This window comes from Punica granatum, chromosome 7 (assembly GCF_007655135.1).
Source record: "Punica granatum isolate Tunisia-2019 chromosome 7, ASM765513v2, whole genome shotgun sequence".
NCBI lineage: Eukaryota > Viridiplantae > Streptophyta > Magnoliopsida > Myrtales > Lythraceae > Punica > Punica granatum.
Window position 1 is genome coordinate 19,571,377 of NC_045133.1, and position 26,205 is coordinate 19,597,581.

The 26,205-nt window shown below is 35.5% G+C and overlaps 2 protein-coding genes and 1 long non-coding RNA gene across 5 annotated transcripts; 1 reads left to right on the forward strand and 2 right to left on the reverse strand.

Moving 5' to 3' along the window:
- Window positions 1-763: 763 nt before the first annotated feature.
- Window positions 764-5,194, reverse strand: LOC116215358 (uridine kinase-like protein 1, chloroplastic). Its single transcript, XM_031551040.1, has 14 exons — window positions 4,875-5,194; window positions 4,525-4,616; window positions 4,340-4,409; window positions 4,092-4,210; window positions 3,586-3,682; window positions 3,253-3,332; window positions 2,734-2,928; window positions 2,560-2,643; window positions 2,400-2,460; window positions 2,055-2,115; window positions 1,714-1,807; window positions 1,478-1,550; window positions 1,238-1,320; window positions 764-1,137 (listed from the first exon to the last, which is right to left on the reverse strand). Exons 1-14 carry the CDS (start codon window positions 5,059-5,061, stop codon window positions 991-993), a joined length of 1,443 nt encoding a protein of 480 aa, XP_031406900.1. The 5' UTR covers window positions 5,062-5,194; the 3' UTR covers window positions 764-990.
- A 3,071-nt stretch (window positions 5,195-8,265) lies between these two features.
- On the reverse strand, window positions 8,266-12,984 carry LOC116213043. 3 transcript variants are annotated; one of them, XR_004157987.1, is made up of 3 exons: window positions 12,541-12,984; window positions 8,779-11,496; window positions 8,266-8,663 (listed from the first exon to the last, which is right to left on the reverse strand). It is a non-coding gene; the product is annotated as an uncharacterized LOC116213043 (long non-coding RNA). The 3 variants fall into 3 exon arrangements; XR_004157988.1 differs by having other exon boundaries at window positions 8,779-10,608; window positions 11,401-12,984; XR_004157986.1 differs by having other exon boundaries at window positions 8,779-12,984.
- Window positions 12,985-20,922: 7,938 nt separating this feature from the next.
- Window positions 20,923-25,165, forward strand: LOC116215109 (26S proteasome regulatory subunit 7). Its single transcript, XM_031550689.1, has 10 exons — window positions 20,923-21,141; window positions 21,781-21,862; window positions 22,390-22,481; window positions 22,571-22,648; window positions 22,960-23,021; window positions 23,400-23,544; window positions 23,638-23,856; window positions 23,965-24,146; window positions 24,352-24,527; window positions 24,740-25,165. Exons 1-10 carry the CDS (start codon window positions 21,055-21,057, stop codon window positions 24,895-24,897), a joined length of 1,281 nt encoding a protein of 426 aa, XP_031406549.1. The 5' UTR covers window positions 20,923-21,054; the 3' UTR covers window positions 24,898-25,165.
- Window positions 25,166-26,205: the final 1,040 nt, after the last annotated feature.

The following is a 26,205-nucleotide window of genomic DNA, read 5'->3' on the forward strand; positions in this document are numbered from 1 at the left end:
GTAGAATCACAATTCTAACAACCATAGTTGATATTATTGTATTTACGAATTTTATAATAACAAAAAATGTGAAATAAATAATCTTCTCGAAAATATTTAATATATAATAAATACATAGTTGATGGAAAGGGCAGATGATGCGGATCAACAAAACAAATGATGCCTTAATCTGCCTGATGATATAACCACATTTAGGCCGAAACCGATTAGCTAGTTGATAATTAGGAATTTGATGAGTCAGATATAGATTACAGGTGCTTTTGTTTCTTTAGTTTCGTATTTTCTGATATTTCGGTTTTGTTATGATAGATAGCTAAAATTTCAGGGATTGTCCTTGCTGCAATTTTCCCTAATATGAATAGAAGAGTCTAAATAAAGACTAACATGAAAAGAGAATGTAACACAGTAACATACGTTTTCACCTTATAACCAAAATGTTACAAGTTCGATATTTAGGAGAACTATCCTTGTATTAAGATTTCTATTTCGTTATATAAGACCTATGAACTTCCCTTGTAATCGTACTGCCATGAATGAAACCATTCCCTAATTAATGCCCTTAGCCTTCAATCCCGATGGGGGCAAATATGAACACAACATAAAAATATTGAGGCAGATTCGGAGATAAATAAACCTGCAGATTTTACTGATTTCCAACTTGTCGTAACAGCACGGATGTGTTGAGCCTTCAGATGATAATAATCAGAACATGTAACTCCAAATTTTCGTCGCATTAGAGAGTTTATAAAGCAGAACCGTAATATGTACGTAAATAAGTAACCGTTGAGAGGCGTAGCGTCATTATGAATATAAAAGTAGTTTGCCCTTAGGCAGATCCAAATTGAGACTTTTCTTTACAAACTCACAGGTCTGTACCCTGTCGTTCAATTTCAATATGTTCACCAATATGTTGCGGGCTTTCACCTGTCAATTACCAGAGGTATGAGACTCGAGCATAGGTGTGTGCACTGCCCAAGCACTAATATACAATCAATCATCAGTACCGAAGTAACGATCTCCAAACTCGCCCATGCCTGGAATAACACGGAACTCCTCATTTAGCGCCACATCGATCTCTGACGTGACAATCTTCAAGGAGGGGAACCGCTTGCAAACACAGTGGATTCCTTCTGGGGCCTGGAGTTGAAAAGGAGCAACAGTGCGATAAATTTCATTAGATTCCCTGATTACAGTACCAAATAAAAGGAGGTGACCACAAAAACGGCGTGTCACTTACCGAGATGAGGTTTAGGAAGATTATGTGTGATTCAGGAACTCCTTTCTCTATCAGCAGCTCAATTGCTTGGTTCGCGGAGTTACCTTCAAAAGAGTCCAAAACAGACACCATAATATTGTTTCATAGATATAGCATATTCGTCGTAGAGGGTTGCATTATGGTAGAATCATTATTAAAATCTCCCTTTTATTCAATTACAAAACTAAAGATTAGGACGATGATCGCGGTAAAGAGCCTTACCTGTTGCGAGAACAGGATCTAGAAGGAGGACATGTCGTTCACAGATATCCTTGGGAAGCTTTTCATATATTAGCTGCTCATGTAGATCCAATCAGACAAAAAAGCATTAGTACTTAAAATATAGTAATTTAATATTAACCCTATGTTTTCTTCTTATGCTGAAGAGATTAATCTCCTGTTAAACAGGGAACACGGGAAAATGTAATGTAAAGAGGGAAGGTAGGAAAATTCTTCACCTGTTTCCCATTGTCTCCATCCCTGTGGATAAGAATTTTCCCGATTTTTATTCCTTTGCAGCAGGCTCGTAATGCATTTTCCATGCTCTCCCCACTTCAAATAAAACAACATGATGAAAGATTGTCAAAACTTTTAGAGGTCAACAGAAATTACTTCAGTCTGTTTGGAATATCTTTGAAAGGGAAAGCAGGAGAAGAAGGAATTTTAAAAGGGGCTATGTGTTTATCCAAATATACATCATTCAAGCAGCAGCAATACGGATATGAGAAGGTTTAGTAATTTAGCCACTGACGTTAATGTGCACAATTAATCCATCTAGTATGTGTATATGAATGCTTACCTTCGGACAATGGAAACTCCACACAATTTCTTGCAAAAATCAACTCCAGTATACATTGAACCTGAAACAAGAAGTTCATTTTAATGAATGATCCAAATGCTGTTCGGAGCATGTACTTTGCAAATGAAGAAGACTTCTACCACTTTTCATCCTAGCTATCTAAACAATTTACATTAGAAGCAAGGAAATTCAATGATACAGACTAGAAAACAAGAATTTACTTTGGACTGTGGAATATATGAACAAGAATTCAATTTACATCATTAAATTTACCCTTACTTAAGCTTAATTGAAAAAGCATAGAAAGATGGAAAAACAAGACAATAATACACTTTACCAACCCACCTGTTGGAGTGACTACTTGTTTCTCTGTGAAAGGAAGATGACCCAGCCCATGCTCAACAACCTAAAGGTTTAGATAATGAAATTTCAGGACTCGGAAGTCCAATTTAACAGGTGCAAGGATATCAAATTTGTCTGCAATGTGTAATATGAATCTAGATACCAATCGAATCAGTCGATCAGAATAGAAGACAAAATCATGCTTTGATATGTCCTTGTCTCGAATCAGAGTATGCATGCCTCTTATCTGTAACAGCCACATCCACCATGAGAAAAATAGTCAACAAACTTGTTTGCATTAAAAAATAACCATGAGGCAAAGTACAAAATGATATACCTGGAATGTTGATTGTATGACGTACACGTTGGAATATATCTTGCACAAGTCATGCTGACCAAGCTTTGTTCTAATATGTTGCACAATCAGGTCAACGGCGATGTGATTCTCACCTCCACGAGGTATGATAACATCAGCATATTTCTTTGATGGTAGGACAAAATCATCAAATGCAGGCTTCACAAACTTTGCATACTGCAAATTGGCATTGGAAAGTAATGGAACCATTATTTCTGAAAACAGTACGAGTAGAAGTACAGAAGAGAACCATCGATTCTAGTAGAGACACCAAACCTCAGAAGTAGCATAATATTCAAACTAATGATTGAAGGCAAGAGCAATCACTTATGTTGTGAGAAAAACTACAAGAAGAGGCTTCATTGGTAACTTTGCAGCTTTTTCTAGCTACAAGTAGGGATAGGGAAGTGCCAAATAACTTATAGCTGCAATTGTTATACATTAAGAATACACACGAATTTTTCCAAGTTAATGACAAGATTGCTGAGAAGTGAGGCTTACCATTTCAAGAACAGAGTCTATGTCCCTACCCCGCTCAACAGTGTCACGTCGTATTCTGCGGGCAAGCCTCACATCAGCATCTATAACAATTGAATCATAAGTATTAGGCATGATCACAGAAGGTATCTCGCAGAATTGCAGATTCAAAAGGAATGAAATCCCAGAGAATTTGGTTGTAAAGAAGACATGGAATCATGACAGACACTCCCTTAGTGATCCTGCCACAAAAGCTACTTCCTATAACAGTCGAAAGAAACCCCAGTAGCAATAAGCTGGAAGAGAATCATAAGTTGTAATGAAGAAATCTAAACATAATGTCTAAATTATTTTGACCTGTATCAACAAATATTTTCATGTTCATAAGGTTTCGCACTCGTGGGTCATGGAAAACCAAAATTCCCTCCAGGATAATGACATCGGATGCGTTAACCTGCAAATATATGTCAATGTTAGTAAAATGAAGGGAAAAAAGTTCTAGGATGAATAAAAATCAGTAATTTCATTTCACCATTCAAACGGAAGAAAAGAACCAGAAAAAAGGCCAATGCACTTAATGAACTCAGAGGCGTCAAGGACGGCAAAGGTGTATATGCCTTTTACTCTAGCTGGAAGTGCGAGAAAATACAAACTAATTTAAATGATCAAGGAAATTGATGTTGCTGGTGATTTTTATTAAGCTAGCAGATAGGACTGAGACTCTGAGTTGCCTAAATGAATGTTCTTTTCTCATCTTTGCCACTCAAAATCACATCAACAGATAAACCTTAGAAGCAAAGAAGGCTTTCACGAAAGCTCTCAATAACAACAGCAGATATACATATTGAATTGACTTGGCCTACCTGGCGAAAGGTATCTGAACGGCGACGATGAGTCTTGAAATTATACACAGGAACCTGATAAGATTGACCAGCTTTGAGTTTCTCAATGCAATCCAGAAGCTGTTCAGTGTCAAATGCATCTACAAAGGAAAAGAACCAGTTGATAACACAATTCACAGAAATTGTAAGTGCAGATCGCACGAGATAAACTGACCGACAATATACCATAATCTGACGTTAAAGTTAAATAACAAAAGAATAAAAATTACCGGGATGATCAAAGTTATACTCCTGTACACGTTCTGATTCTTCAGGGGTCAGACCACGGTAAAATGAATCCTGAAGTATGCTAATAGTCAAATATTTCGCATAATCAATCACCATACTCATGGCACGATGCAGAAAATGTATCAATGTAAATGCCCTGAAATTACGAATGCAATCAAACTCAAACCTGATTGACGAGCACAACACGGTGGTCGTGAAGCTGCTGTATAATCATGTCGCACACCGTGGTCTTGCCCGAAGCAGTACCTCCGGAAACTCCTGCACAGATCAATCAAGCAAGACCAGCTATTCGAATTAAAAGCTGAAAAATTCAATCTTTGGCCCAGAATCAATGAAAAATTCTAAAATTTGAGCATCTATCCGCATTCTCTGTGCAAGGCTTTTCGGAGCAGAAAGCACCGGTGCGCTGATGTTATCGATCTTGGCTTTGGCAATCGACGAGGCAGGGCTCAATCGTGAGAGAAAGCAACGGGTGTTCTTCCTTGCAAGCTAACCGAAGAGGAGAATCGAGCTCACCGATGACGAAGGGCTGCTGGATTGAAGAGCTGGAGTCGAATTGGGGGGAGGAGGAGGCGGCAGCAGCTGCTGCAGCGGTGGTGGCGCGGGGGGAGGCGGAAGGAGAGGAGAGGAGGCCGTCGAGGCGTAAGCCGGAGAAGTGAACGCCGGAGGCTGCTTCCATGACCGCGTCAATCTCTTTCTCCATGGCAGCAGCAGGTTCTTCTTCAACTGAAACTGACCCCGAAGTGGAAAAGAGCAGAGCAAAGCACTGCCGTTAGTTCGCAGGGATCTCTCCCCCTCTTCTACTGAACACAACTCGCAGAATCCATTCACTCATTCCCAATTTAAATATTTACATTTAATTAATCAAGCCAATATATGTATATATTTATATATTTTGAGAATTAATTATTAAATAGAAGAAAAAGAGAAAAAAAACTAATAATTATATAGTTGAATAAATAGAAAAATTAAGTGAATGGAGGGAATTTATTATTAAAAAATTAATTGTATAATTATAACGAAAAAAATGTGTAAAAATTTATTATTAAATAAGAAAAAAAATAAAATAATGATGATTATATTGTTGAATTTGAAAAAAAAAATAAAGTGAAGGGAAATTGAAATGGAGTTTAACTTTATTACCGATAATTCAATAGTACATATACTAAAAAGTAGTGCATAGCATGATATAATATAATTAATCTATATATGGGTATAACAATTTTTTTAGGGTAAATTATGGGGAAAAAAACAAAATTTTGCAAAAACTTAAAATATTTTGACTCCAATTTTTTCTTTTTGATACAACTTGGCTTTTGTTAATCGCCGTCAGTGTCCTTTGACCTTTTTTCTTCCTACAAACCCTTGAACTTTTTTTTTTTTCTGTTTTATTTGCGTACGTGGATGTAATGGAGTCTGCGGGATCCACCTACTTTAAGTCTCTGGGAGCTTTATTTAAAAAACTCAGCACCTAGTGAAATATTGTTTATTGCTTGAATCAATTTATTCGAAAATCTCAACTCGTGATTAAATATTCATTTTTCATCCCTTATATTAATACTTGGTTGACTAATTTTCTCCAATCCTCGAGCCATTTCCAATGCTTCTCAGTTAATGAGATGGAGATAATAGAGTTGATGAGGTGTACATACGCGTACGTATAATTTGCAAAATTCACATAATAATCATGCACCGAAAAATTCACACAATAATTTATAATAGTCTTCCATCATGAATTGACAAGAGGAAAGGAACCTCACCTTATCAACTTTTGATATAAAAAAATTCGTGTTACTCTAGTCTTTATATTTACATAATAATTTAGTGTATTGTTTTTCGTCATTTTATACCTCCTCATTTTTTTTAGTGAATAATACGTCATCCCTTCAAGTCTCTCCTCCTCATTAATGTGTTTGTCTCATGTAGCTCCATAATTAATCTACTCTTTAGTCCATGCACCCTCTTTGGTTTAAGGAAGCATGCCTAAGTCGACAACATATTTTCACACATCTCAATCTTGTTTGTTAATTAAATAAATTACTTTTTCTAAATTCATTTCACAAAAGTTGATTAAAAAATAAAATATTCGGACGTTGGCGCATTGTGCGAGCCACACGGCTAGTGTAGGGTTAAAGTTGAGAATTTTTGCAAAATTAATGCTTTTTTACAAAAACTTCCTCTTTTTTCCTTAAAAATAAACTCAAATCGAAGTAGCAACTGAGAGAGTAGCAACTTCACGGGTGCCAACCACCCTGTGGATGAGCTTGCTAAGATTGAGGTGATCAGAGATCTCAGTCGAAGGATTGGGGTCCTTGCCAATGGCCACCCCCCTCGACTAAGGTCGTCAATCACCTGAGAAGTTTTCGAGCCCTCAATCATTACACTACTAAGCGAACTCTTTGAATCATATTCCTTTCAAGTACTAAACTATAACTGGTGAAAGGATCAATTCAATGTCAATCAAATGACATTTCTGTAACTTTTCCATTGTATGCCAACCATAAAGGAAAAACTCTTTTTGAATCTCTTCCATTTTTTAGAATTTTATCGTGTGCATAATTCTTTTTTTACAATGGTCGAATTTAATGCAAATTATGATTTGAAAATAGTTTACCCATTACTGATTCCGCCAAAAGAAAATGGTGGAAAAGCGATTATATATGAAACCTCCCACGAAGGTCGCAAATAAATTAGGAGAATCGGAATATGCGACCCCTTTCAAAGTATTAAACTGATAAAAGGATCAATTCTTTTTTTCTTTTCCCCTTTTGATGATCGGATCAATTCCAAGTTTATCAAATAAACTATTCTAAAACTTTTCTGCGGTATGGCGACCGAAGAAGAAAAGGGAACTGGCCTCATTCTAAAATTCTTCAGATATTTAGTGTGTTTGGTTTCAGAGTTAAGTAGAATTGAGTTGTAATGATTGTGTTGTTGAATTATGAGAAAAGAGTGAAAAAGTAATGAATAATTGAGAAAAAGTAATGATTTTATTATTGAATTATGGAAAAAGTAATGGTTACTTTATATAATTTAGTATTAAAAATTGAATTGAATGGTTAAAAAAATTGAAGAAAATGAAAAAAATAATAATTGTATTGTTGATTTTTGTTATATAGTGAGTATAATTAAAATTAGAGTTAAAAATTTAAAAACATTATTATAAAACCAAACGGAACATTAGGGTTTTACTTGTCAAAAAGGTTTTTTTTTCTTTTTTTATTCAGATACAACGGAGAGTTGTGTGTTTAACGTGAGAATATAAAAAACTAAATGGACTTAGATTTTAATATAGTTAAATTTGAAATCTCTTGATTATCAGACGAAACACAAATTGTGAGTAAGAACAAATGTTCATATCTCCGTTCATCAGTTATGGCTCCATCTCAATCGAGAGATATTCTAATTTGGAGTACTTATAGACAGACGAAATTATTGCTTGCCACTCATGATTGAGCGTTCATTCGTATCCCTTATATTAATGCTTGGTTGACTAATGTTTACCAATCCTCGAGCCAAATCACATATTTCCAATGCTTCTCAATTAATAAGACGGAAGGAGGAGACGGAAGGAGGAGAGTTCACAAGGTATATATATATACACACACGTATGTATAGGTAATATGCAAAATTCACATAATAATCGTACACCGTAAAATTCAGACAATAATTTATAATAGTCTTCCACCATCAATTGACAAGAGGTGAGGAACCTCACTTTATCAATTTTTCATGTAAAAAAATCGTGTTACTCTACTCTTTATATTTATATATTAATTTAATATATAGTATTTCAACTCATTTTCTCATTTTTTTTAATGAACTAGTGGATTGGCACGTGCATAGTTAGTGTTATATTACTGAATTACCACAAAATGAAACTGATAGATCTTATTTGTACCTTGCATTGGTATAACGAAATTAATACTTCTCATCTATATCTATATATTTAAAATGACAATTGGTATTTTGTCGATGTCTTCAAAGTCATCACACAATATAACCTTCCCACGGCAGGGTTTGCATATGTTCACCTTCCACCAAATGAGATCAATTCTTGAGATAACAAGCAACTACTCAAACCCCTTACACTAAAACCTGTTTCACCCTGAATTTTCAATCCACAATCCAAAAAAAAAAATCAAATATTATTTAATCTATTGCTATTTTTTTTGCCATAAAAGAAAAAAAAAATTAGGAACGAACTCAGCTCAATCTGCTTTGGTGAAGACTTGATGATGGAGACTCACTATTGTTGTCCACATGGCCATTCCATCTTGTGTCTTCTAGTTTAATTGTCTCTTCCTGTTAATCAACTATTTAGCAATATCGTGTTGCCGCAAAAAAAATTTAAATTCAAAAACTTCGAGAGAAAACGATTTTTAAATACCAAGATATATGAAGCATCGTGATTAATTACCTTCGTAGCTGCTTCAGTGCCCTCCCAACTAAGGCAGTCTATAATGATGTTGGATTTTGTCCTCCTGTCCTATGTAAACATTAAATGCTCCATTTGGTTTCGCAGTTAAAATCACAAAAATTTTAACTTTAACTTTAACTCAACACACTACACAACAAAATACACATTTTCCAAGTCAAAAATTTTAACTTTAACTTTAACTCGATATACTATACAATCATTTGTTCTTTTCCACAATCAAAATTAAAGTTACTTTAACTCTGAAACCAAATGCACCATAAACAACGGAAATTGTAGTGGTATAGCTAACTGAAAATCAATATAATTGGTGAGGAAACTGTTGCAAGCGCAACTCTTATCTGAAAAGGATTGGCTGGCTAAATGGGCTGGAAGAAGTTGGCAATATAGAGTGTTTATTTTCAGTTCGGTTGATGAAGTATATTAGTGCTCCTGTTGGGACGCTAATGATATACCCCTTTTCAGCATTGATATGTTTTCTCTACTCCTCCCGAACCATGGTTCTTTTCTTTCTTCATGCAATTTTTCAGCGAAAAGATAACCCCACAAATGTTGGTCCTAGTAGAAAGGAGAATTTTAGGCTCATCTCAGTTATAATGAGTAAACAAGCAAGCCCATATCATTATTAGAAAAGTAACAGATAGTTTGAAAAGGACACCTCAGAATCTCAATGGTTTGGGATGGTGAATGTTTGAGTATTTGGTTTAGTACCTACATTGTATAACATAGAGAATAAAAGAAGGAAATTTTGTTTGACTTAGTTAAGGCTAAAATAATATCAGAAAAATTTGTTCATAAAAACCTACATATGCATTATATAAGTTGATAATAATCTAATAACAAAGAGTTGAATTCCTGATTAAAAACACAAAATCATATAAAAATTTTAAGAATCATGAGCAGGCCATAAGTATATAAAAATATATGAAGAGAAGGATAGGAAAGACTATATACTTGAGAGAGGTTGCTTAGATTCACGAAACCCATTCAAACGTCGATCACAACAAAATGTGCCCATTACTTAAGAATCTCCAGAGAACAAACCTCAAGCAAATAAAGATGGGAATCTATGGCAATTTAGCATTTAAAACTACATATCGGCTTGCACACTGGCACAAAATAACAAAATAATTTGATAAAAAAGAGAAATTAAAGAGGCATATTCAAATTCTCACAAGCGCTTCGAAAAAGATCTCTACATTCTCCAAAAATGAATCAGAACCAAAGAAGAGAGCATTATTAGATGACTGAGCAAATGTGGAGAAAGAATTCATTCTTCGAAACTAAATCCAATAAATAACCCATGTCAATGTATTGTGCATATAAAAATTTTCTTTCTGAACCAAATCCTGCTTCAGAAGGGCTTGGATGAAAATCAAATTATCACGAGCCTCCACCAGCTTTTGCCCCTCTTCTGGATGATCGCAACCACTATGTTTTGAGTTCTGTCCCTTTAAAAAAAATCAATTCTTTTAATTTCTAAAAAATAAAAAATAATATAATACAAATATTTGGTCAAAGTTCAGGAAAAGAAAATTTTTGGGGTCTTCTTGTAATGTTAACAATAACAACTAAGAGTACATCCACATTTTATGCCAAACAAAATCAACTTAAGCACATAATTCATTAAGTACTTAATTTTTAGCACTTAGTTTTAACTCCAAACAAGCACACATTAACTGATTAAAAAACAAAATACAAATTGTTCACAACTAAATAAAATGTATACTTTTTGCTTTGCTTCCTAAGTTGGCAACTGCCACATTACCTGGTTCATTAACAGTAGCTTGATTTATCTACTCTTAATTGGACCTGGAACGGTACATTTAGGCATATGAGAATAGTAAGGTTGAGGATTAAAAAGAAGGAAGAAATGAAGCAACAATGTTCAACCAGCAGCAAGCCCTATTGTAAAGATTAAAAAAAATGAACTTCATTATATTTTAAATTTAAATGGTGAGATTTAACCAAAACAAAATTAAATGGTGAGAGTCAGTAATCCTGATGTATCATGTCTTCAAATACACAACAGAGGACGATTTTCATTTCTTTCAACTCTTAGTTAGAACGAAGACCCAAGCAAGAACTTCATCTAATTTAAGTTGCACCAGAGCTAAACCTTTATGTACACAACAAATTAAATCACCCGTTTCAATTATAAAAGAAGAAGAAAATAGGTTACAAATCTATCTAATAGTAAAAAGAAGAAAAAAAGGCTACAAATCTATCTAATAGTAGAATTCAGCTCGACTCTCTAGAATAAAGCAGAGTCATATTTAATACCACCAATGTCAAAAATTGGCATGTTTAAACCTAAACATAGCCTAATAAACCAGAATTTGAAACATGCAAGTCGCTCCATTTGGTGGATTTCAACAGAGATTGATTAACTGACAACGTAAAGCATATATCGAAGTTCAAACAGTTCAAACAATTAAAGTCAAAAGCAGGGCATATCGAATGCGAGAGGATGCAGGTTGCGGCTTATATTATAGGCCCTCCAATTTTCTGAAGAAGCGCTCTACAAAAGCATACCTTGATAATTACAAGGGAAAGCAAAGAAGAAGAAGCAGAGGGTGTAAACAGGGGACATAGACGACTCACCTAAAAGGAACAAGCGAAATGCAGTCATGCAAATTTTCTTGATGGTGCGAACAGGTCCTATAAGGATTTTATGATACGGGCTAGTACGCCACAGCTCTGCAAGTCAGTGAGCTGATCATTAGTACACATGTCATGGCCGTCAGGAATGTGCTGTGATTGACAAAGGAGGGGTAGGTGGCACAGGAAAGGTGTAGGGGGACTAAGCAGGTGTCACAGAAAACTCCTTATAATGGCCATCCAGTCGGAAAACAAAGTCATGAGATTTGGTCAAAAGCGTCTGATGACCCAAAGAAAAAGGAAACCTCAAGTGCATAATTGAAAGAACAAAATTCCAAAATATAAAGAACACTTACACCATTGATCAATGTTATTAAATATTTCCACAATCGTTCCAATATCTATAAGGTTACGAAAGCAACATAACTCGCGCTATACAACCAAGAAGTCTCCCTAAAACTTATTTGCTTCATATATAAGCTATATACAGTAAAACATAAAATCATCTACATGACCCAAGACTTATTTACCTGGCAAAGTATCTACAAAAGCACAGCTAGCAGTAGTGTTGCTAGGGTAAATTAAATACATTTTTTAGATGCTAAATTGAATAACTTATCCACATGTGCAGTTCAAATGTGATCTTGTAACCGATGCAACACAAAAGATACCAAAATGAAAAATAGAGAAACAGAAAGAGTAATTATGGACAAAATAATATTTTAATGCTAAAATATAATCCTTTTATTGAAAGGTATCAACAGAAGGTGCAAGCAATACATGAACCTGTTCCGCTACAATCTATTAACTTTGTACTCTATTGGTCAAGGCCGTAGCATTTCACTATTCTATTGAGCTATGGAAGAAACAGAAACCTATTGTAAAATAGTGTATAAGAGGAACATTAGGAGCATTTTAGCTAGCGCTTGGCAATGGCATGCATAAGGATAAAGAGCAATTATTTGATACACAACCAAACAATCCGAAAACACACGATAGACTCAAATGCATAGTGCATTGCATCAATGAACAGGGGAAAAAACTTGTAGATATAATCGATTGGAGGCGTGAAATTCAGTGGGACTCGACCACAAGGCACTGGCGGTTGAATGTTCGTGGTTCGGTAGGCAGAGGCAATCAAACCTGACAGTCTGGTGTTACTGGGTTGGTCGTGGGTTGTATGGCATGCAGAAGGCGAGGTTGGGGGCTAGGGAGTTGGCGAGGGTGACTATTGTAGATGGAGTGGCTAGTCGAGGCAAAAATCGAAATGTGAAACAGAGGGATGGATGCGAAGAGAGGGCGCAGATGTTTACAAGATGCGAAGCATTGGGTGGGAAACTTAGGGGCAGAAGGCAACATGTTGGATCGAGGGTCCCAGATGAGGTGCGTTGAGTGGATCATTTCCAGAGGCGGCAATGGACTCTAAGGAGTGGGCAGAAAGGAGACGGGCGCGGATGGGGGCCAGAGGGTAGTTGAACAGAGCATAGGTAGACCGCTGACATTGGCGAGAATGGAGGGATGGCAAGAACAATGCGATGTTTGAAGAAGGCGAAGGGCCTGAGGGTAGATAGAGCATAAGAAGGTGTCTGGTTGCAATGCGGGTGCTCGAAGAGATGGGGAACGGTGCCAATGAGGCAGAGCATTTAAGGAATTATGAAAATATAGGATTAACTTCACACTTTTTATTGTAGGTAGATAATACGTCATCTCTTTGAATCTCTCCTCCTCATTAATGAGTTTGTCTTATGCAATTTCATAATTAATCTACCCTTCAGTTCATACACTCTCTTTGGGTTAAGAGAGCAAACCTAAGTCGACAACATATTTTCACACATCTCGATTTGTTTGTTAATTAAATAAATTACTTTTTCCAATTTCAATTCACAAAATTTGACTAAAAAATAAAATATTTGGATGCCCGCGTGAGTCACATGTGTAAGTTTAAAACTGAGAATTTTAGCAAAATTAATTTTGTTTTGCATAAACTTCCTCTTTTTTCCTCAAAAAATAATTAGAGTGGTAGTTGCGAGGGTAGTGACTTCGAGGGTGCCAACCATCCCGTGGATGAGGTTGCCAAGATTGAGGTGATCAGAGACCTCAATCAAAGGATGGGGTCCTCGCCAACGGCCATCCCCCTTTGATTAAGGCCATCAGCCACCTAAGAAGGTTTCGAGTCCTCAGTGATTGCACAAAATTATATATATATATATATATATATATATAAATTAGTTGGGTTTCGAGGCCTAATAAGGTTGATGGGCTTGTCGGTCGGCTACCAACCCATGCCATGAGGTTGCCAACAACCTTCAGAGGTGTTGATGACACTACATCTGGCGATTGCACAAATTAAAACAGAAAAGGTTTCGAGTCTTATGGGGTGGTGGGGCGCCGGTGGCTAGATACCCCTGGAATGATGTTGACAGTTACCTCAGAAGGTATTATTGGTTTCATCCCCTCTCAAATTTTTTTATTTTTTAATAAAAAAAAAAGGAAACCTAAGGGCAACCATGGGGTTGATGGCCATGCTGACGCCCATCATCTCTTAAGTGAAAATGAGCTTAAACCCGTATAAGCCCAATGAAAATTCAATATGGTATTAGAGCCTAGTTGCGCGTATGCACGTACATGCGCATATACTCTCCCACACCACACACAAGCCCATTTTGTCCGAGAGCAGCTAAAAGCGCACCTTGCGTTAGTTCCCTCTCACTTGAGTACGGAAGATGAGCCGAGCTCGATGTCAGTTATTGAAGGAGTATCTATGGGTTTATATGAGGCTTGTGTCAAGGGAACAGAGTTTGATGCCCATGTGGGCGTCCAAGGATACGAGCACCGAGGTTTCTCGGACCAGCCATCCCCAGGATTGACAAGCTAACACAAATATCCAACCAATACGGAACACAACACCCGGACTATGTACCTGTAATATAGCAGCTCTTATCAACCCACTTACAATAAAGACAACCGGTACACGTCCCCCAAAACCCTATTGTCGCAGTTAAGGAAAGTCGAGAATGTCAGCCGGTGACTTTCTCCCCTACCCAATTTGCAAACGTCATCGTTGCGGGCTTGTCCACGCAGCGGTCCTAACGCCTTACATCGCCTTCACCCTACACTACATCCCCTCGTAATGTCAGTACCTTAACAACAACGCTGACTTCACCCCACACCACCCCCTTGTGGTGTCAATCCTTGAGCAGCTCAACTCCAACTACGCAAATGCCCCCTCGAACAAGGACACGGGGACACATTAGGCTACTCGAGTGTGCATGCATTCATTAGGTGATGTCCGATGTGTCTTCCCCGGCTCGTCAACAAATTAGATTGTTCTAGTGAGACGCTACGACCAACTTCCTTATTGAATGAAGACTAGCGGCTCTCGACACCCAAGCTTGGAGTCTCCACGCTCTCCTTCAGCAGGAAATCCCCAACTTGAGCCGAAGCGTCCCCACTCTTGCCACTACGTTCATCGTTGACCCTGCGTCGTCATGGATTCCTCCTACTAGGGCTGACTCTAATACCACTTGTCACAGGCACAAAATTTGATGCCCATGCGGGTGTCCAAGGAGACGAGCACCAAGGCTCCATGGACTAGCCCTCTCTATGATTGACAAAGCTAACACAGATATCCAATCAATATGGAGCACAACATCCGGAGTACGTATATGTAATATAGCAGTTCATATTAGCCCATATACATTGAAGGCAACCGATACATGGTTATCGAAACCCTATTGTCGCACTTGGGGAGGGTCGAGAATGTCAGCCCGTGACATTTGTGTATCGCCACTTATTAACTTAAGCTTTTAAGTAAAAATGGACATAAATCAGTATAAGCCCATGGAAATTTAATAATTATATATAATTGATAGAACTTTTAGAGTTATAGTCCCCTTTCATGCTAGAATTCAATTTTTTTAAGAATAATTCAATTGAATTTTGTTATTTGATTTACAAAAGATACAAGTGTGTTGAATCTTATCGTGGCATAATTCTTTTTTTTTACAATCGTCCAATTTAATGCAAATTATGATTTGAAAATTATTTATCCAATACTGATTCGGCCAAAAGTAAGTTGTGGAAAAGCGATTATATATGAAACCTCTCACTCAGGTCACAAATGAATTCAAGAATCTATATATGCGAGCCCTTTCAAAATACTAAACTGATAAAAGGATCAATTCTTTCTTTCTTTCCTTTTTTTTTCCTTTTCCCTTTTGATGATCGGATCGATTCCAAGTCTATCAAATGAAATTATTCTAAAACTTTTCTGTTGCACGGCGACCAAAGAAGAAAAGGGAACCGGCCCCTTTCTGAAATTCTTCAAATATTTTGGGTTTTACTGGTGTAATTTTTTTTTTCCAGTTACAAAAGAGACGTGTGTTTAGTGTAAGAGTACGAAAAACTAAATGAATGAACATAGATTGTCCTACTAATAGAGTCAAATTTGAAATCTCTTAATTATCATGCGAGATGAAAAATCGCGAGTAAGGACAATGGTTTATATCTCCGTTCATGAGTTACAGCTCCATCTCAGTCGAGAGATTTTCTAATTTGGAATACTTATACACGTTTGACGAAATTATTATTTGCTACTCTGCTTTGGAGAATGCAATATGCATGTTACTTTTAACTTAATAAAGGAGAACGAATAAACAGCAACACTAGAGATGAATCACAGGCATTCATCATTCCTCAAAAGGAGCAATTGCTATAAAGGTTTTTCTTTTCTTTTTATTTTTTTAACAAATAAATAAGTAAATAGTCATATACACCTAAAGTTTATAAGACAAATGAAGAAGAACAAGCACAAACACATTTGAGCAGCAGTAGATAATGATATGCAGTCTACAAATATCACTGACGACACTAGCTAGCCGCAGAAGCAGAGATCATATGTAAGGGAAAACTAGAGATAATGCATGCTTACCAAAGTGTCGTGTTATTTGTTGTAAAATTACGGAACTCCCCGACAATCAATTATGAACTGCGACTAGCGAAAGGGCCCGCCCTTCGTTGCTGATCCCTTATTTTTATTATTTTGAAACATAAAATTTACAAAATAAAAAAATTGATTTATGTACTTTTTTATTTTTCATTATAAAGAATATGTGCTGTAGTACTAAACTAAATATCCCATCAATTATTATTAAGTATGATCAATATGTAATATTTTTTATATATGAAAAAGAACCATTTATTGTTTCAAAGTGGTACAAAAACGATTTTGATAACGTCGTGTTGTCACAGTTCCGTTTTAATTTCTTCATCAATACCCAAGAAAGAATTAGTCTTAGTTAATATATTAGTCTAACATTGCATTTCATCGTAAAAATAAGGACTTTTCTGACTTCACAGATTAAAAGACACTATTTAGTTAAGTGATGCAATTAAAATAGGCTTTTATTGATGTGGATCTATTTTAGGTGAGTTGCCAATTATTATCCTTAGGTAAGCCCTTGGATATAAAGTCTTGTAATGGAGAAAATTACAATTGGAGAGGTTTTATCTCTTAATGGGTTGACCTTGGATTTGAGTTTAGTGATTGGAAAAAAATCATGATCGGGAGAGTTTTATCCCTTAGTGTATTGACATTGCATGAACCTAGATCAATTGGACGCACTGGACTTCCGAATATTAAGTGGTGCGCACCAAAAAAAGTAATTTTTATATTGAAATACAAAGAAAATTAAATAAATATTATTAAAATTTTATAAAGAAAAGAGGATGAGGGTGGAACTTCTAAATATCAAGTGGTACACATAAAAAAATACCAATTAAAAAGAGACTATTTAAATTGGTGAGGAGTTGAAACATGCCGCCTTTTATTAACGTGAGTTGGTTTTAAATGAGTCGGAGATTGTTATCTCAAATACGTCATTGGATGCGAGTGTTGTGATTGGAAAAAATTCACGATCGGTAAGATTTATCCCTTAGTGGGTTAAACTCACTCAAACCTAGATTAGTCGAATTTTAACCTAGACTAGCCAGATCTTGTTGACTTCCGAATATCAAGTGATTTAAATCAAATTAACTTTAAAAGAAGTATTAAAAATTCAAAACAAAAACAAAAACAAAAGAGGGAGGGTTTCTGAAGGTGGGAAATCCCACCCTACTTGTCACCAGCATCCCCTATAAACAAGAGTTTTACTTTTTTTTTTAAGCAAATTAACTTTAAAAGAAATATTAAAAATTTTAAAAACAAAAAAACAAAAACAAAAGGGGGAGGGTGGCTGAGGGTGGGAAATCCCACCCTACTCGCCACCAACGTCACCTATAATCAAGAGTTTTACTTGTTCTACTAGTGAGGAGCACTCGCACAATGTTGCCAGGAAGATATGCGAATTGTTATTGTAAATGTTATAATTTGTTTCATGTGGATTTTATATTAATTCATAAATCTACAATTTAAAAATATGTCATTAAATTATATATGGTAAATTGTATTGGTGGTCCAAAATGTTTTACAAATGTTTCATTATGGTCCAAAAAGTTTTTTTCTCTACATGATAGTACAAAATGTTTCAAAGTTGTTTCATGATGGTACAAACCGTCAATTGGCCCTAACGCCGTTAACATTTTGCTGATGTGGCGCGTCCTATGTGTCACTTTTGTTACGTGGAACCAATCATAGTGCGCCACGTCATTTAAGAGAAAATAAAATTTTAAAAAGTCCAAAAAATACAAAAAATAATTTAAAAAACAAAAAAAGAGCAAAAATTTTGAAAAAAAAAAAAAAAAAATTTTAAAATTTTGAAAATTTTAAAATTATTTTTAAAAAAATACAAAAAAAAATTAAAAATACAAAAAAGAGTAAAAATTTAGAAAAAAATAAAAAATTATTTTTAAATTTTTAAATTTTTTTAATTTTTTTAAATTTAAAATTTTTTAATTTTTTTTAATTTTTTTAAATTTTAAATTTTAAAATTATTTTAAATAATTTTTTTTATTTTTAAAATCCTTATTAATTTTAAAAAATTTAAAATTTAAAATTAAAATTATTTTTAATTTAATATTAAAATTTTTTATTTTAAAATAGTAAAATTATTTTAAATTTTAAATTTAAATATTAAATTAAAAGTTTAAAATTATTTTTAAAAGTTTTTAAAATTTTAAATTATTTTTAAAAGTTTTAAAATTTTAAAATTTTTCGAATTATTTTAAATTTTTCGGCCACGTCAGCAAGGAGGTGACACGTAGTAGTCACGTCAACGTCGACTTGATGGCGTCAAGCTCGAGTTGACGGTTTGTACCATCATGAAACAATTTTGAAACATTTTGTACCATCATATAGCGAAAAAAACTTTTTTGACCATAATGAAACATTTGTAAAACATTTTAGACCACCAGTACAATTTACCCAATTATATATGGTCTATTCATAGTTCTGATACCATTTTTATATTTGATATCTATATATATGTCTAAATTCATTTGGGAAAAAGTATCATATCATTGTTGTCAAGAGCATGTAAAATGTTTTATTGAAACTATACCTTCTAGAGTTCAACTCATCATCTTGCTACCATTGAGCTTATTTTTTTTCTTTTTAGAAGTAAAAAGATATTGAGAAGAAGAAGATGGCATGAATGAAAAATATTGGCAATAATGTCAAATTAAAAACAAAATAAGATATACACTTAACATGTTTGTTTAAGCATTAATTTATCCATTAAAAAGAAAATATAAGAACTCATATATGCAAATGGAGTAATCTATGTATAACTTTCAATTTTTTAATTATTTAGACTTACATGTTTATCTTGATAAAATGATTTCCTTTTCTAATTGATATCATATTGAGAAAATACAAAAAAAGAATATGCAGTAGTTTGAGACCTTGTCTTGAAATCGACTAAAAAGTATATGGATCGGAATAGTTTTGTGGATTGTTCATTAAAAGTATTTTATTGTGTGAAGATAATATTTTTTGCCAGCTAAATTTGTATTAATTTTTGAAAATGAAATAAAAAATAAAAAGCTAAAGGAAAACTAAAGAAGGAGCCGTGAATTGTGGGAATTGAACTATCCACAATCACCCCATCACATTACAGACGGAAAGAAATCCAACCACCATGCCATTCTATTCTCTTTTGTCTCACAGGGCAAAATAAATATCATAAATATAAAAAAGGCAAAAAAAAAAAAAATAACTTGACAGTTGTCCCACTAAACAACAGTTTTAGTTTTATTCTATGATAAGATATTTACATGCCTGCACAAAAAAACAAAGGATAGAAGATTATTATGTATATTACTATATATCGATATATCTAGATATATATATATATATATATATATATATATATATATGAAAGTTATGCTATTTTGTGCAATGTCAGGGAGAATACGATTTGAATTTCATATTCTCACGACTATGATTCGTTTTCATTTATTTTTATTATATTTTACTAAATTTTTATTATATTTTAATTAATTTTATTACATTTTAATAAAATTATTTTAATTATAATATATTCTATTCAATTTTCGATGAATAAAAATGAAAGCATTAGGTACGTTCACATTACTATTCGGCAAATTAAATAGTTTATTTTTAGTATATAAAATTATAAGTTTTCTTCTAAATTTTTATGTAAAATAATGCAATAATTTATACATTACTTCATGATGAAGTAAATAATATTATTATAAAATAATATAATAAGTAAATTTTTAATTATATTTTAATAAATTTATTTTACTTATAATATATTTTATTCGACTTTTGATAAATATTAAGACAAAAGCAGTAACTGCGTTCACATTACTATATCATATTATTATGCAAAATTAAGTATTTTATTTATAGTATATAAAATTATAATTTTTCTTCTAAAATTTTATATAAAATATTGCAATAATATACATTACTTAACGATAAAGTGAATAATAATATTTTAAATAATATAATAATATGTATGTTTATTAACTATGAAATAAATAATATTAATATATGAGTTCACTTTTTCTCTAAATTTTAGCGTACAAAATAATAAACTTTAGTTAACTTTGTCACATTTACTTATTTCATAGTTAGGTAATGTATGGATTTTAAATTTTTTTATTTGATTTTTAAATTTGGTTGTCATTTTTTTGAAAAAAGAACTTTCAAAATTTAACTCATCACTTCTTAGATTTTTTTCTTCTTGAACTTTTTAAGAATACTTATGAATAAACTGAATTATTTTCTCTCTTTATTGTCTTAATAATTTCTATTGTTAAGTTCCTTAAATCAAAAATTCTTTGAGTTTATTAAATTTCAAACAATGTTATTAATCAAATTATAAAATTAAGTATTGTTAACAATAATGAAAAATAAGATGATGGTGCCGGGAATCATACTAGTAATACAACTATGATGAAAAAAATGTATATGGGTCATTAATCGGATGGTGGGCTTCTGGGCCTTGAGCACCGAGGCCTTGGGCTTTAAAATACACTACCCGTGCATCTGTACGGCCAATCTCTCTAGTTACATATACATATATGTATATATATATATATCTATATACATATACATACACATGTAGACGACCCGACCGCTGCTTCGTTCTGCTCTGACCTCCCCAGCAAGCAAGAAGCCTCGTCGCCATAGCAAATCGCCATAGAAGCTCGAAGACTCGACTCTGAGTAGCTGTAGCTGCGTCTCTGGAAATGGCGCCTGAACCCGATGAGGAGCTCAAGGACGAGAAGAACCCGCGCCCTCTCGATGAAGACGACATTGCCCTTCTCAAGACCTACGTATGCCCTCTCCTCTTGCTCTCCCCGACTTTTTGCGGCATTTCATTTATTTTTCTCACCTCAAAACCCTAATCTGATTAGTCAAGTCTTGTCGATTCCTCGGTTCTATCTTTGATGTCTATAGGCGGCTTAGACTCTGATGGGTTTGTGTAGTCGTGTGGGTGCTGGATCTGTCCAGAGATTGAGTGTCGGTAATTGGGTTTGTGCCAAATCTTTGTTCTGAACGGATTGGGGGTGATGGTTCTTAGCTCTGCTTTCAGAATCTTGATAGAGTGCTTAAGGACTGGAATTTAGGATGCTTGAGTCTTTTGTTTTAGAGTTATTTACTCGAAATTGCTTCGAAGGTTACTGTCTGCATGAATGGATGAATTGAATATCAACCGCTAATTTCGGTTGATTGAATTGATTGGTCTCGGCAAGTTATGTTAGAGGCTACAGAGTTGATGTAATGCGGTATAGTTTGTCTGTGTCCTCAGAAAAATGTCTCCTTGGGATTTGCTTCTTTGTCGTTAATTTCGAACGAGTGGCTGACTTCTGTCATGAAATCCTCTCCTTTTTTTTTTTTTTTGGTTTCTTAGGGTATTTATCATTTGCACTGGACATTGTGTTATTCAATCGTTCTGTTTTTGGTTTGTGCAGGGTCTTGGGCCTTACTCCACGAGTATAAAGAAAGCTGAAAAGGAGATAAAGGAAATGGCTAAGAAAGTCAATGACCTCTGTGGTATGTTGCTCGTATCTCCTTATTTACTCTCATGTCATGTGGTGCTGAAAATAGTGCCTACTTAGCTGCCGCATATGTAGATTATTATTCATGATTGTAAGAAGATACATACATACGCTGCTTGAAAAGTGAAATGACTTTTGAGATAGTTGTATCATCGGATTATTCTGTAACAAGGTTAACGATGTCTTTGCGCTTATTAATTGTGTAATACTAGAATTTAGGTTTGGGTATTCTTCTCTTCTTCAAGATTGCTCGCTGCCCTATTTAGACGGTGATTATTTTATTTTGTCTCTACTTGAATGAACTAAGTAGTACAAAAATTTAGGCTTGGATATGAGCCTGGTTGGGCATTTTCTAATTGAATGCATGTAAAAATATTCTGATCTTGTATGGTCTCATCATAATGGTACCTATAGAGTACTTTTCTCCAGATTGTTTCCTCATTTTCTTAATTATACTTTTTCCTGATTGTGCAAATTTTCTAATTTGACATAATGATTATGAAACTCTTTCATCTGCGACAGGTATCAAGGAGTCTGACACTGGTTTAGCTGCACCTAGCCAGTGGGATCTTGTCTCAGATAAGCAAATGATGCAGGAGGAGCAGCCTCTTCAGGTGTAGTTTCTGAGACGCTCTATCCTAACTTTCTATACTGTTATCCGGTGAATTATTTTTCTGAATGACATATTATTCTGTCAAAATAGGTGGCAAGATGTACTAAGATAATCAATCCAAATACAGAGGATGCCAAATATGTCATTAACGTCAAGCAAATCGCTAAGGTATGCTGATATTTATTCTCCTTGACCTGTGTAGATTGTATTATCTCCACTTTTAGCGGTTAGCTATTATTCTTTTTTCTTCCCCGTTTATTCAGCATTATGTGATGGACATGATGGTTGATGCTTTTAAACTTATAAATGATTGGCACATATTTTTCTCTGTATAGCTTATTATACCAGAGAATAGCATAATTCTAGTATATGACATTCATGATATATTCTTTTTTAGTAAAAATGTTTTCCTCATGCTCTTGTTGTCCTGTCTGTGAGACTTTAGTCTTATGTGGTACCATTTTTCCCATATATCGCAGTTTGTTGTTGGACTTGGAGAGAAGGTATCACCAACTGATATCGAAGAGGGCATGCGTGTAGGGTATGTCCTCTCACTCAAATCAAGCAAACTTTCCAGACTAACTAATGACATTGCATGTGGAGATGTTTCCGATTTTAAATCATCAAGAGATAAGAAAATTTATCTCCATTTCAATTGAATAAGAAAAACAGTTTGCGTGGTCTCAACAAAATGTTGAAGATGCAACTTTGTTGATATCTAAAACTGCAGAGCTTCTATGCCATATTACTTGCTGATATCAAAATATTGCAAATTTATTTTGGGTTATATATAGCCCTGATATGTTAGTCAGTTAGTCAAGGCACATGTAATTTGCCATAATTGGTGGGGCATTGGAGCTTCTTAATTGCACTATACCGTAAATTTTTTGCTTATTTGAGTTCCATGGGGTACTTGTAGTGTTGACCGAAACAAGTATCAGATCCAGATTCCATTGCCTCCAAAAATTGACCCTAGTGTGACTATGATGACTGTGGAGGAGAAGCCAGATGTGACCTATAATGATGTTGGGGGATGCAAAGAGCAGATAGAGAAGATGCGCGAAGTGGGTTTTCTTTTGATGGGCATGTTCATTCTCCTATCTTACTGGTTTTTTTTTTCTGTTTCAGATGATTCAATCTATTTTCTTACTTTTCAGGTTGTTGAGCTGCCCATGCTTCACCCAGAAAAGTTTGTAAAACTTGGAATAGATCCTCCAAAGGGTGTCCTCTGCTATGGCCCTCCCGGAACTGGCAAAACACTTTTGGCAAGAGCTGTCGCAAACAGAACCGATGCATGTTTTATTCGCGTTATCGGCAGTGAACTTGTTCAGAAGTATGTTGGCGAGGGAGCTAGAATGGTTCGGGAACTATTTCAGGTGATGTGTTTGATTCTTAAGTGTCTTGAACATATAAGATTTGTCTGACGTGTAATACTATTTACTTGTTGAGCTTTGTGTTACTCATAGGAGTTCTGTATGTTACAGATGGCACGTTCAAAGAAGGCCTGTATTGTGTTTTTTGACGAAGTTGATGCTATTGGCGGTGCACGTTTTGATGATGGTGTTGGTGGAGATAATGAGGTTCAACGCACTATGCTTGAGATCGTTAATCAGCTTGATGGTTTTGATGCCCGTGGAAACATTAAAGTTCTCATGGCCACAAATAGGTAAATGTTTGCAACCTACATTTGGAGCAACTGCTCTTTTGAGAGTTGATTTAGAGAACACTATTCACTTGATAAAATAAATACTAGTTTGGTTAATGTCTTAGCTGGATTTTTAGATGGCATAAGATTGTAATTTGACTATAGTCTGCATCTAGGACCTAGCATGTTCCTAATGATGGCCTTTTCTTATTCTACTGTATTTCAGGCCAGACACTTTAGATCCCGCGTTATTGCGTCCTGGTCGTTTGGATCGTAAGGTTGAATTTGGTCTTCCTGACCTCGAGAGTAGGACACAGATATTCAAGATTCATACAAGGACGATGAACTGTGAGAGGGACATTCGTTTTGAACTTCTTGCCCGGCTTTGTCCCAATTCTACTGGTGAGAGTTTTTCTCAGGATGACCTTTCCCCTGATATATTTGAGCTGTGTTCTACCGGATTTCATTTTTTGGAGGAAATGTTCTACTGGATACTTCTCTCCAATTCATTAGAACTTGGAGATGCTGTTTGAAATGTATCAAATACAATTCACGAGAACTTCGAGATGCTGTCAGCAGTTATGAGATTCTAATACACGGGATTGTGATTCCAGGTGCCGACATACGGAGTGTGTGCACGGAAGCTGGAATGTATGCAATTCGAGCGAGGAGGAAGACGGTGACAGAGAAGGACTTCCTTGATGCAGTGAACAAAGTCATAAAAGGATACCAGAAATTCAGTGCGACACCCAAGTACATGGTCTACAACTGAGTTGACAAGAGCCTCTTGCAGTAACTGGTGAATGTTGTTTTCCAAAGTCCTTTCGGAAAATTGTTCTTTGAGATGCTGGGAAAGGTTTCTCCTGCACAGATATTATGTCCTGGGACAGCAAATTTAATGTATTACCGCTTCAAGTTTCTTGCACATTGATGGTGAAAGTGAGTGCACCATTTCACATCCTTAAGTATTTGGTCGCACATTGCTTTCGGACGGACCCGGATGTGTTGCATTAATTTTTCTTTAGCATCTCTGTTTTCAATGTTTTCATGCTTTTGGCTGGATTTTCATATGGGAAAAATGTTTAATGGCCAGGCCAAACCGAAACCGGACTGACTGAAATTCGAGACTAGTTGTCACGGGACGAGCACCGGTTATTCTCTCCTGTATTGGAGAATTGCAGCACATGAGAATTTGCAGATAGGGCTTATTTTCTTTCCTTTCCAAGCAAATGAAACCATGCAAAAAAAACCTTTTATCGACATTCTGTTTGCAAGAAAAGCACAGGCTGCCGATGCTCGAGATGGATCATGACGTAAATGACATCAGTCGTGTAGATGACGAAGCATCAATGTGATTAAGTGGGTCGATCATAATCTAAGATACGCATCATATGTGTAAAGTTCCAGTCCAAGGGCCATCCACCTCCGGCGAACCAGCACGCATTGCAGCCCTCGAGAGTGCCTTTAGTCAGATGGCCGCCGACGTGGCCGAGATCATGACCCTACTGAGAGGCCCGAGCTGCACCTCCTCGAGCTCCACTCTACCACCGGAGCAGGGGCCAACGGTTGACCCGAATCCTTAGGTCCCGCTGACCCACGCTTCGGAGAGTGGCGATGCGCCCACTCCATCAACAATGCACGTACCGGCGATCCACCCAGTCAACATCCCTCCGCCGCCGTTGACTATTCCTGCAGCCGTCCCTCTTCCACCAATGACGATTCCAAGGCCAGACCTAGCTAGGTTTGCGCTGCCTCCAATGCCTATGCCGGATCCGGCCCCAATCTATATAGCTCCTCTACCGATGATTTTCTCGACGTCGAGTGTCCACGCTCCTACTCATACTACAAAGCCTTTTACTTGCCCAACTCTGCAACCCAATATCAGCCTCTCTTACTAAGCTCTACCTCCCCTGAATATTCCCATCCCCGAATTGGGCAAGTCGGCTCACGCAGTCCCCATAGCTCCACCTACAAATTTTTTCCCAGAAACAAAGATTGAGCAAGAGCGTAGGCTGAGGAAAATGGAAGAGACAATAAGGGCCTACAGGAGAACAACGCCTGCCTTGATGCCAGTTATGGT

Bases quoted from the DNA above. Each gene is read 5' to 3' on its own strand.
- LOC116215358 (XM_031551040.1), bottom strand. From the start codon at position 5,061: ATGGAGAAAGAGATTGACGCGGTCATGGAAGCAGCCTCCGGCGTTCAC. The intron at 4,211-4,339 runs GTAATTTTTATT...TTTCCTTTGTAG, and splicing joins GTATAACTTTGATCATCCCG to ATGCATTTGACACTGAACAG. The intron at 1,138-1,237 runs GTAAGTGACACG...TTTCAACTCCAG, and splicing joins TCTTCCTAAACCTCATCTCG to GCCCCAGAAGGAATCCACTG.
- LOC116215109 (XM_031550689.1), top strand. From the start codon at position 21,055: ATGGCGCCTGAACCCGATGAGGAGCTCAAGGACGAGAAGAACCCGCGC. The intron at 21,142-21,780 runs GTATGCCCTCTC...TGGTTTGTGCAG, and splicing joins TTGCCCTTCTCAAGACCTAC to GGTCTTGGGCCTTACTCCAC. The intron at 24,147-24,351 runs GTAAATGTTTGC...ACTGTATTTCAG, and splicing joins GTTCTCATGGCCACAAATAG to GCCAGACACTTTAGATCCCG.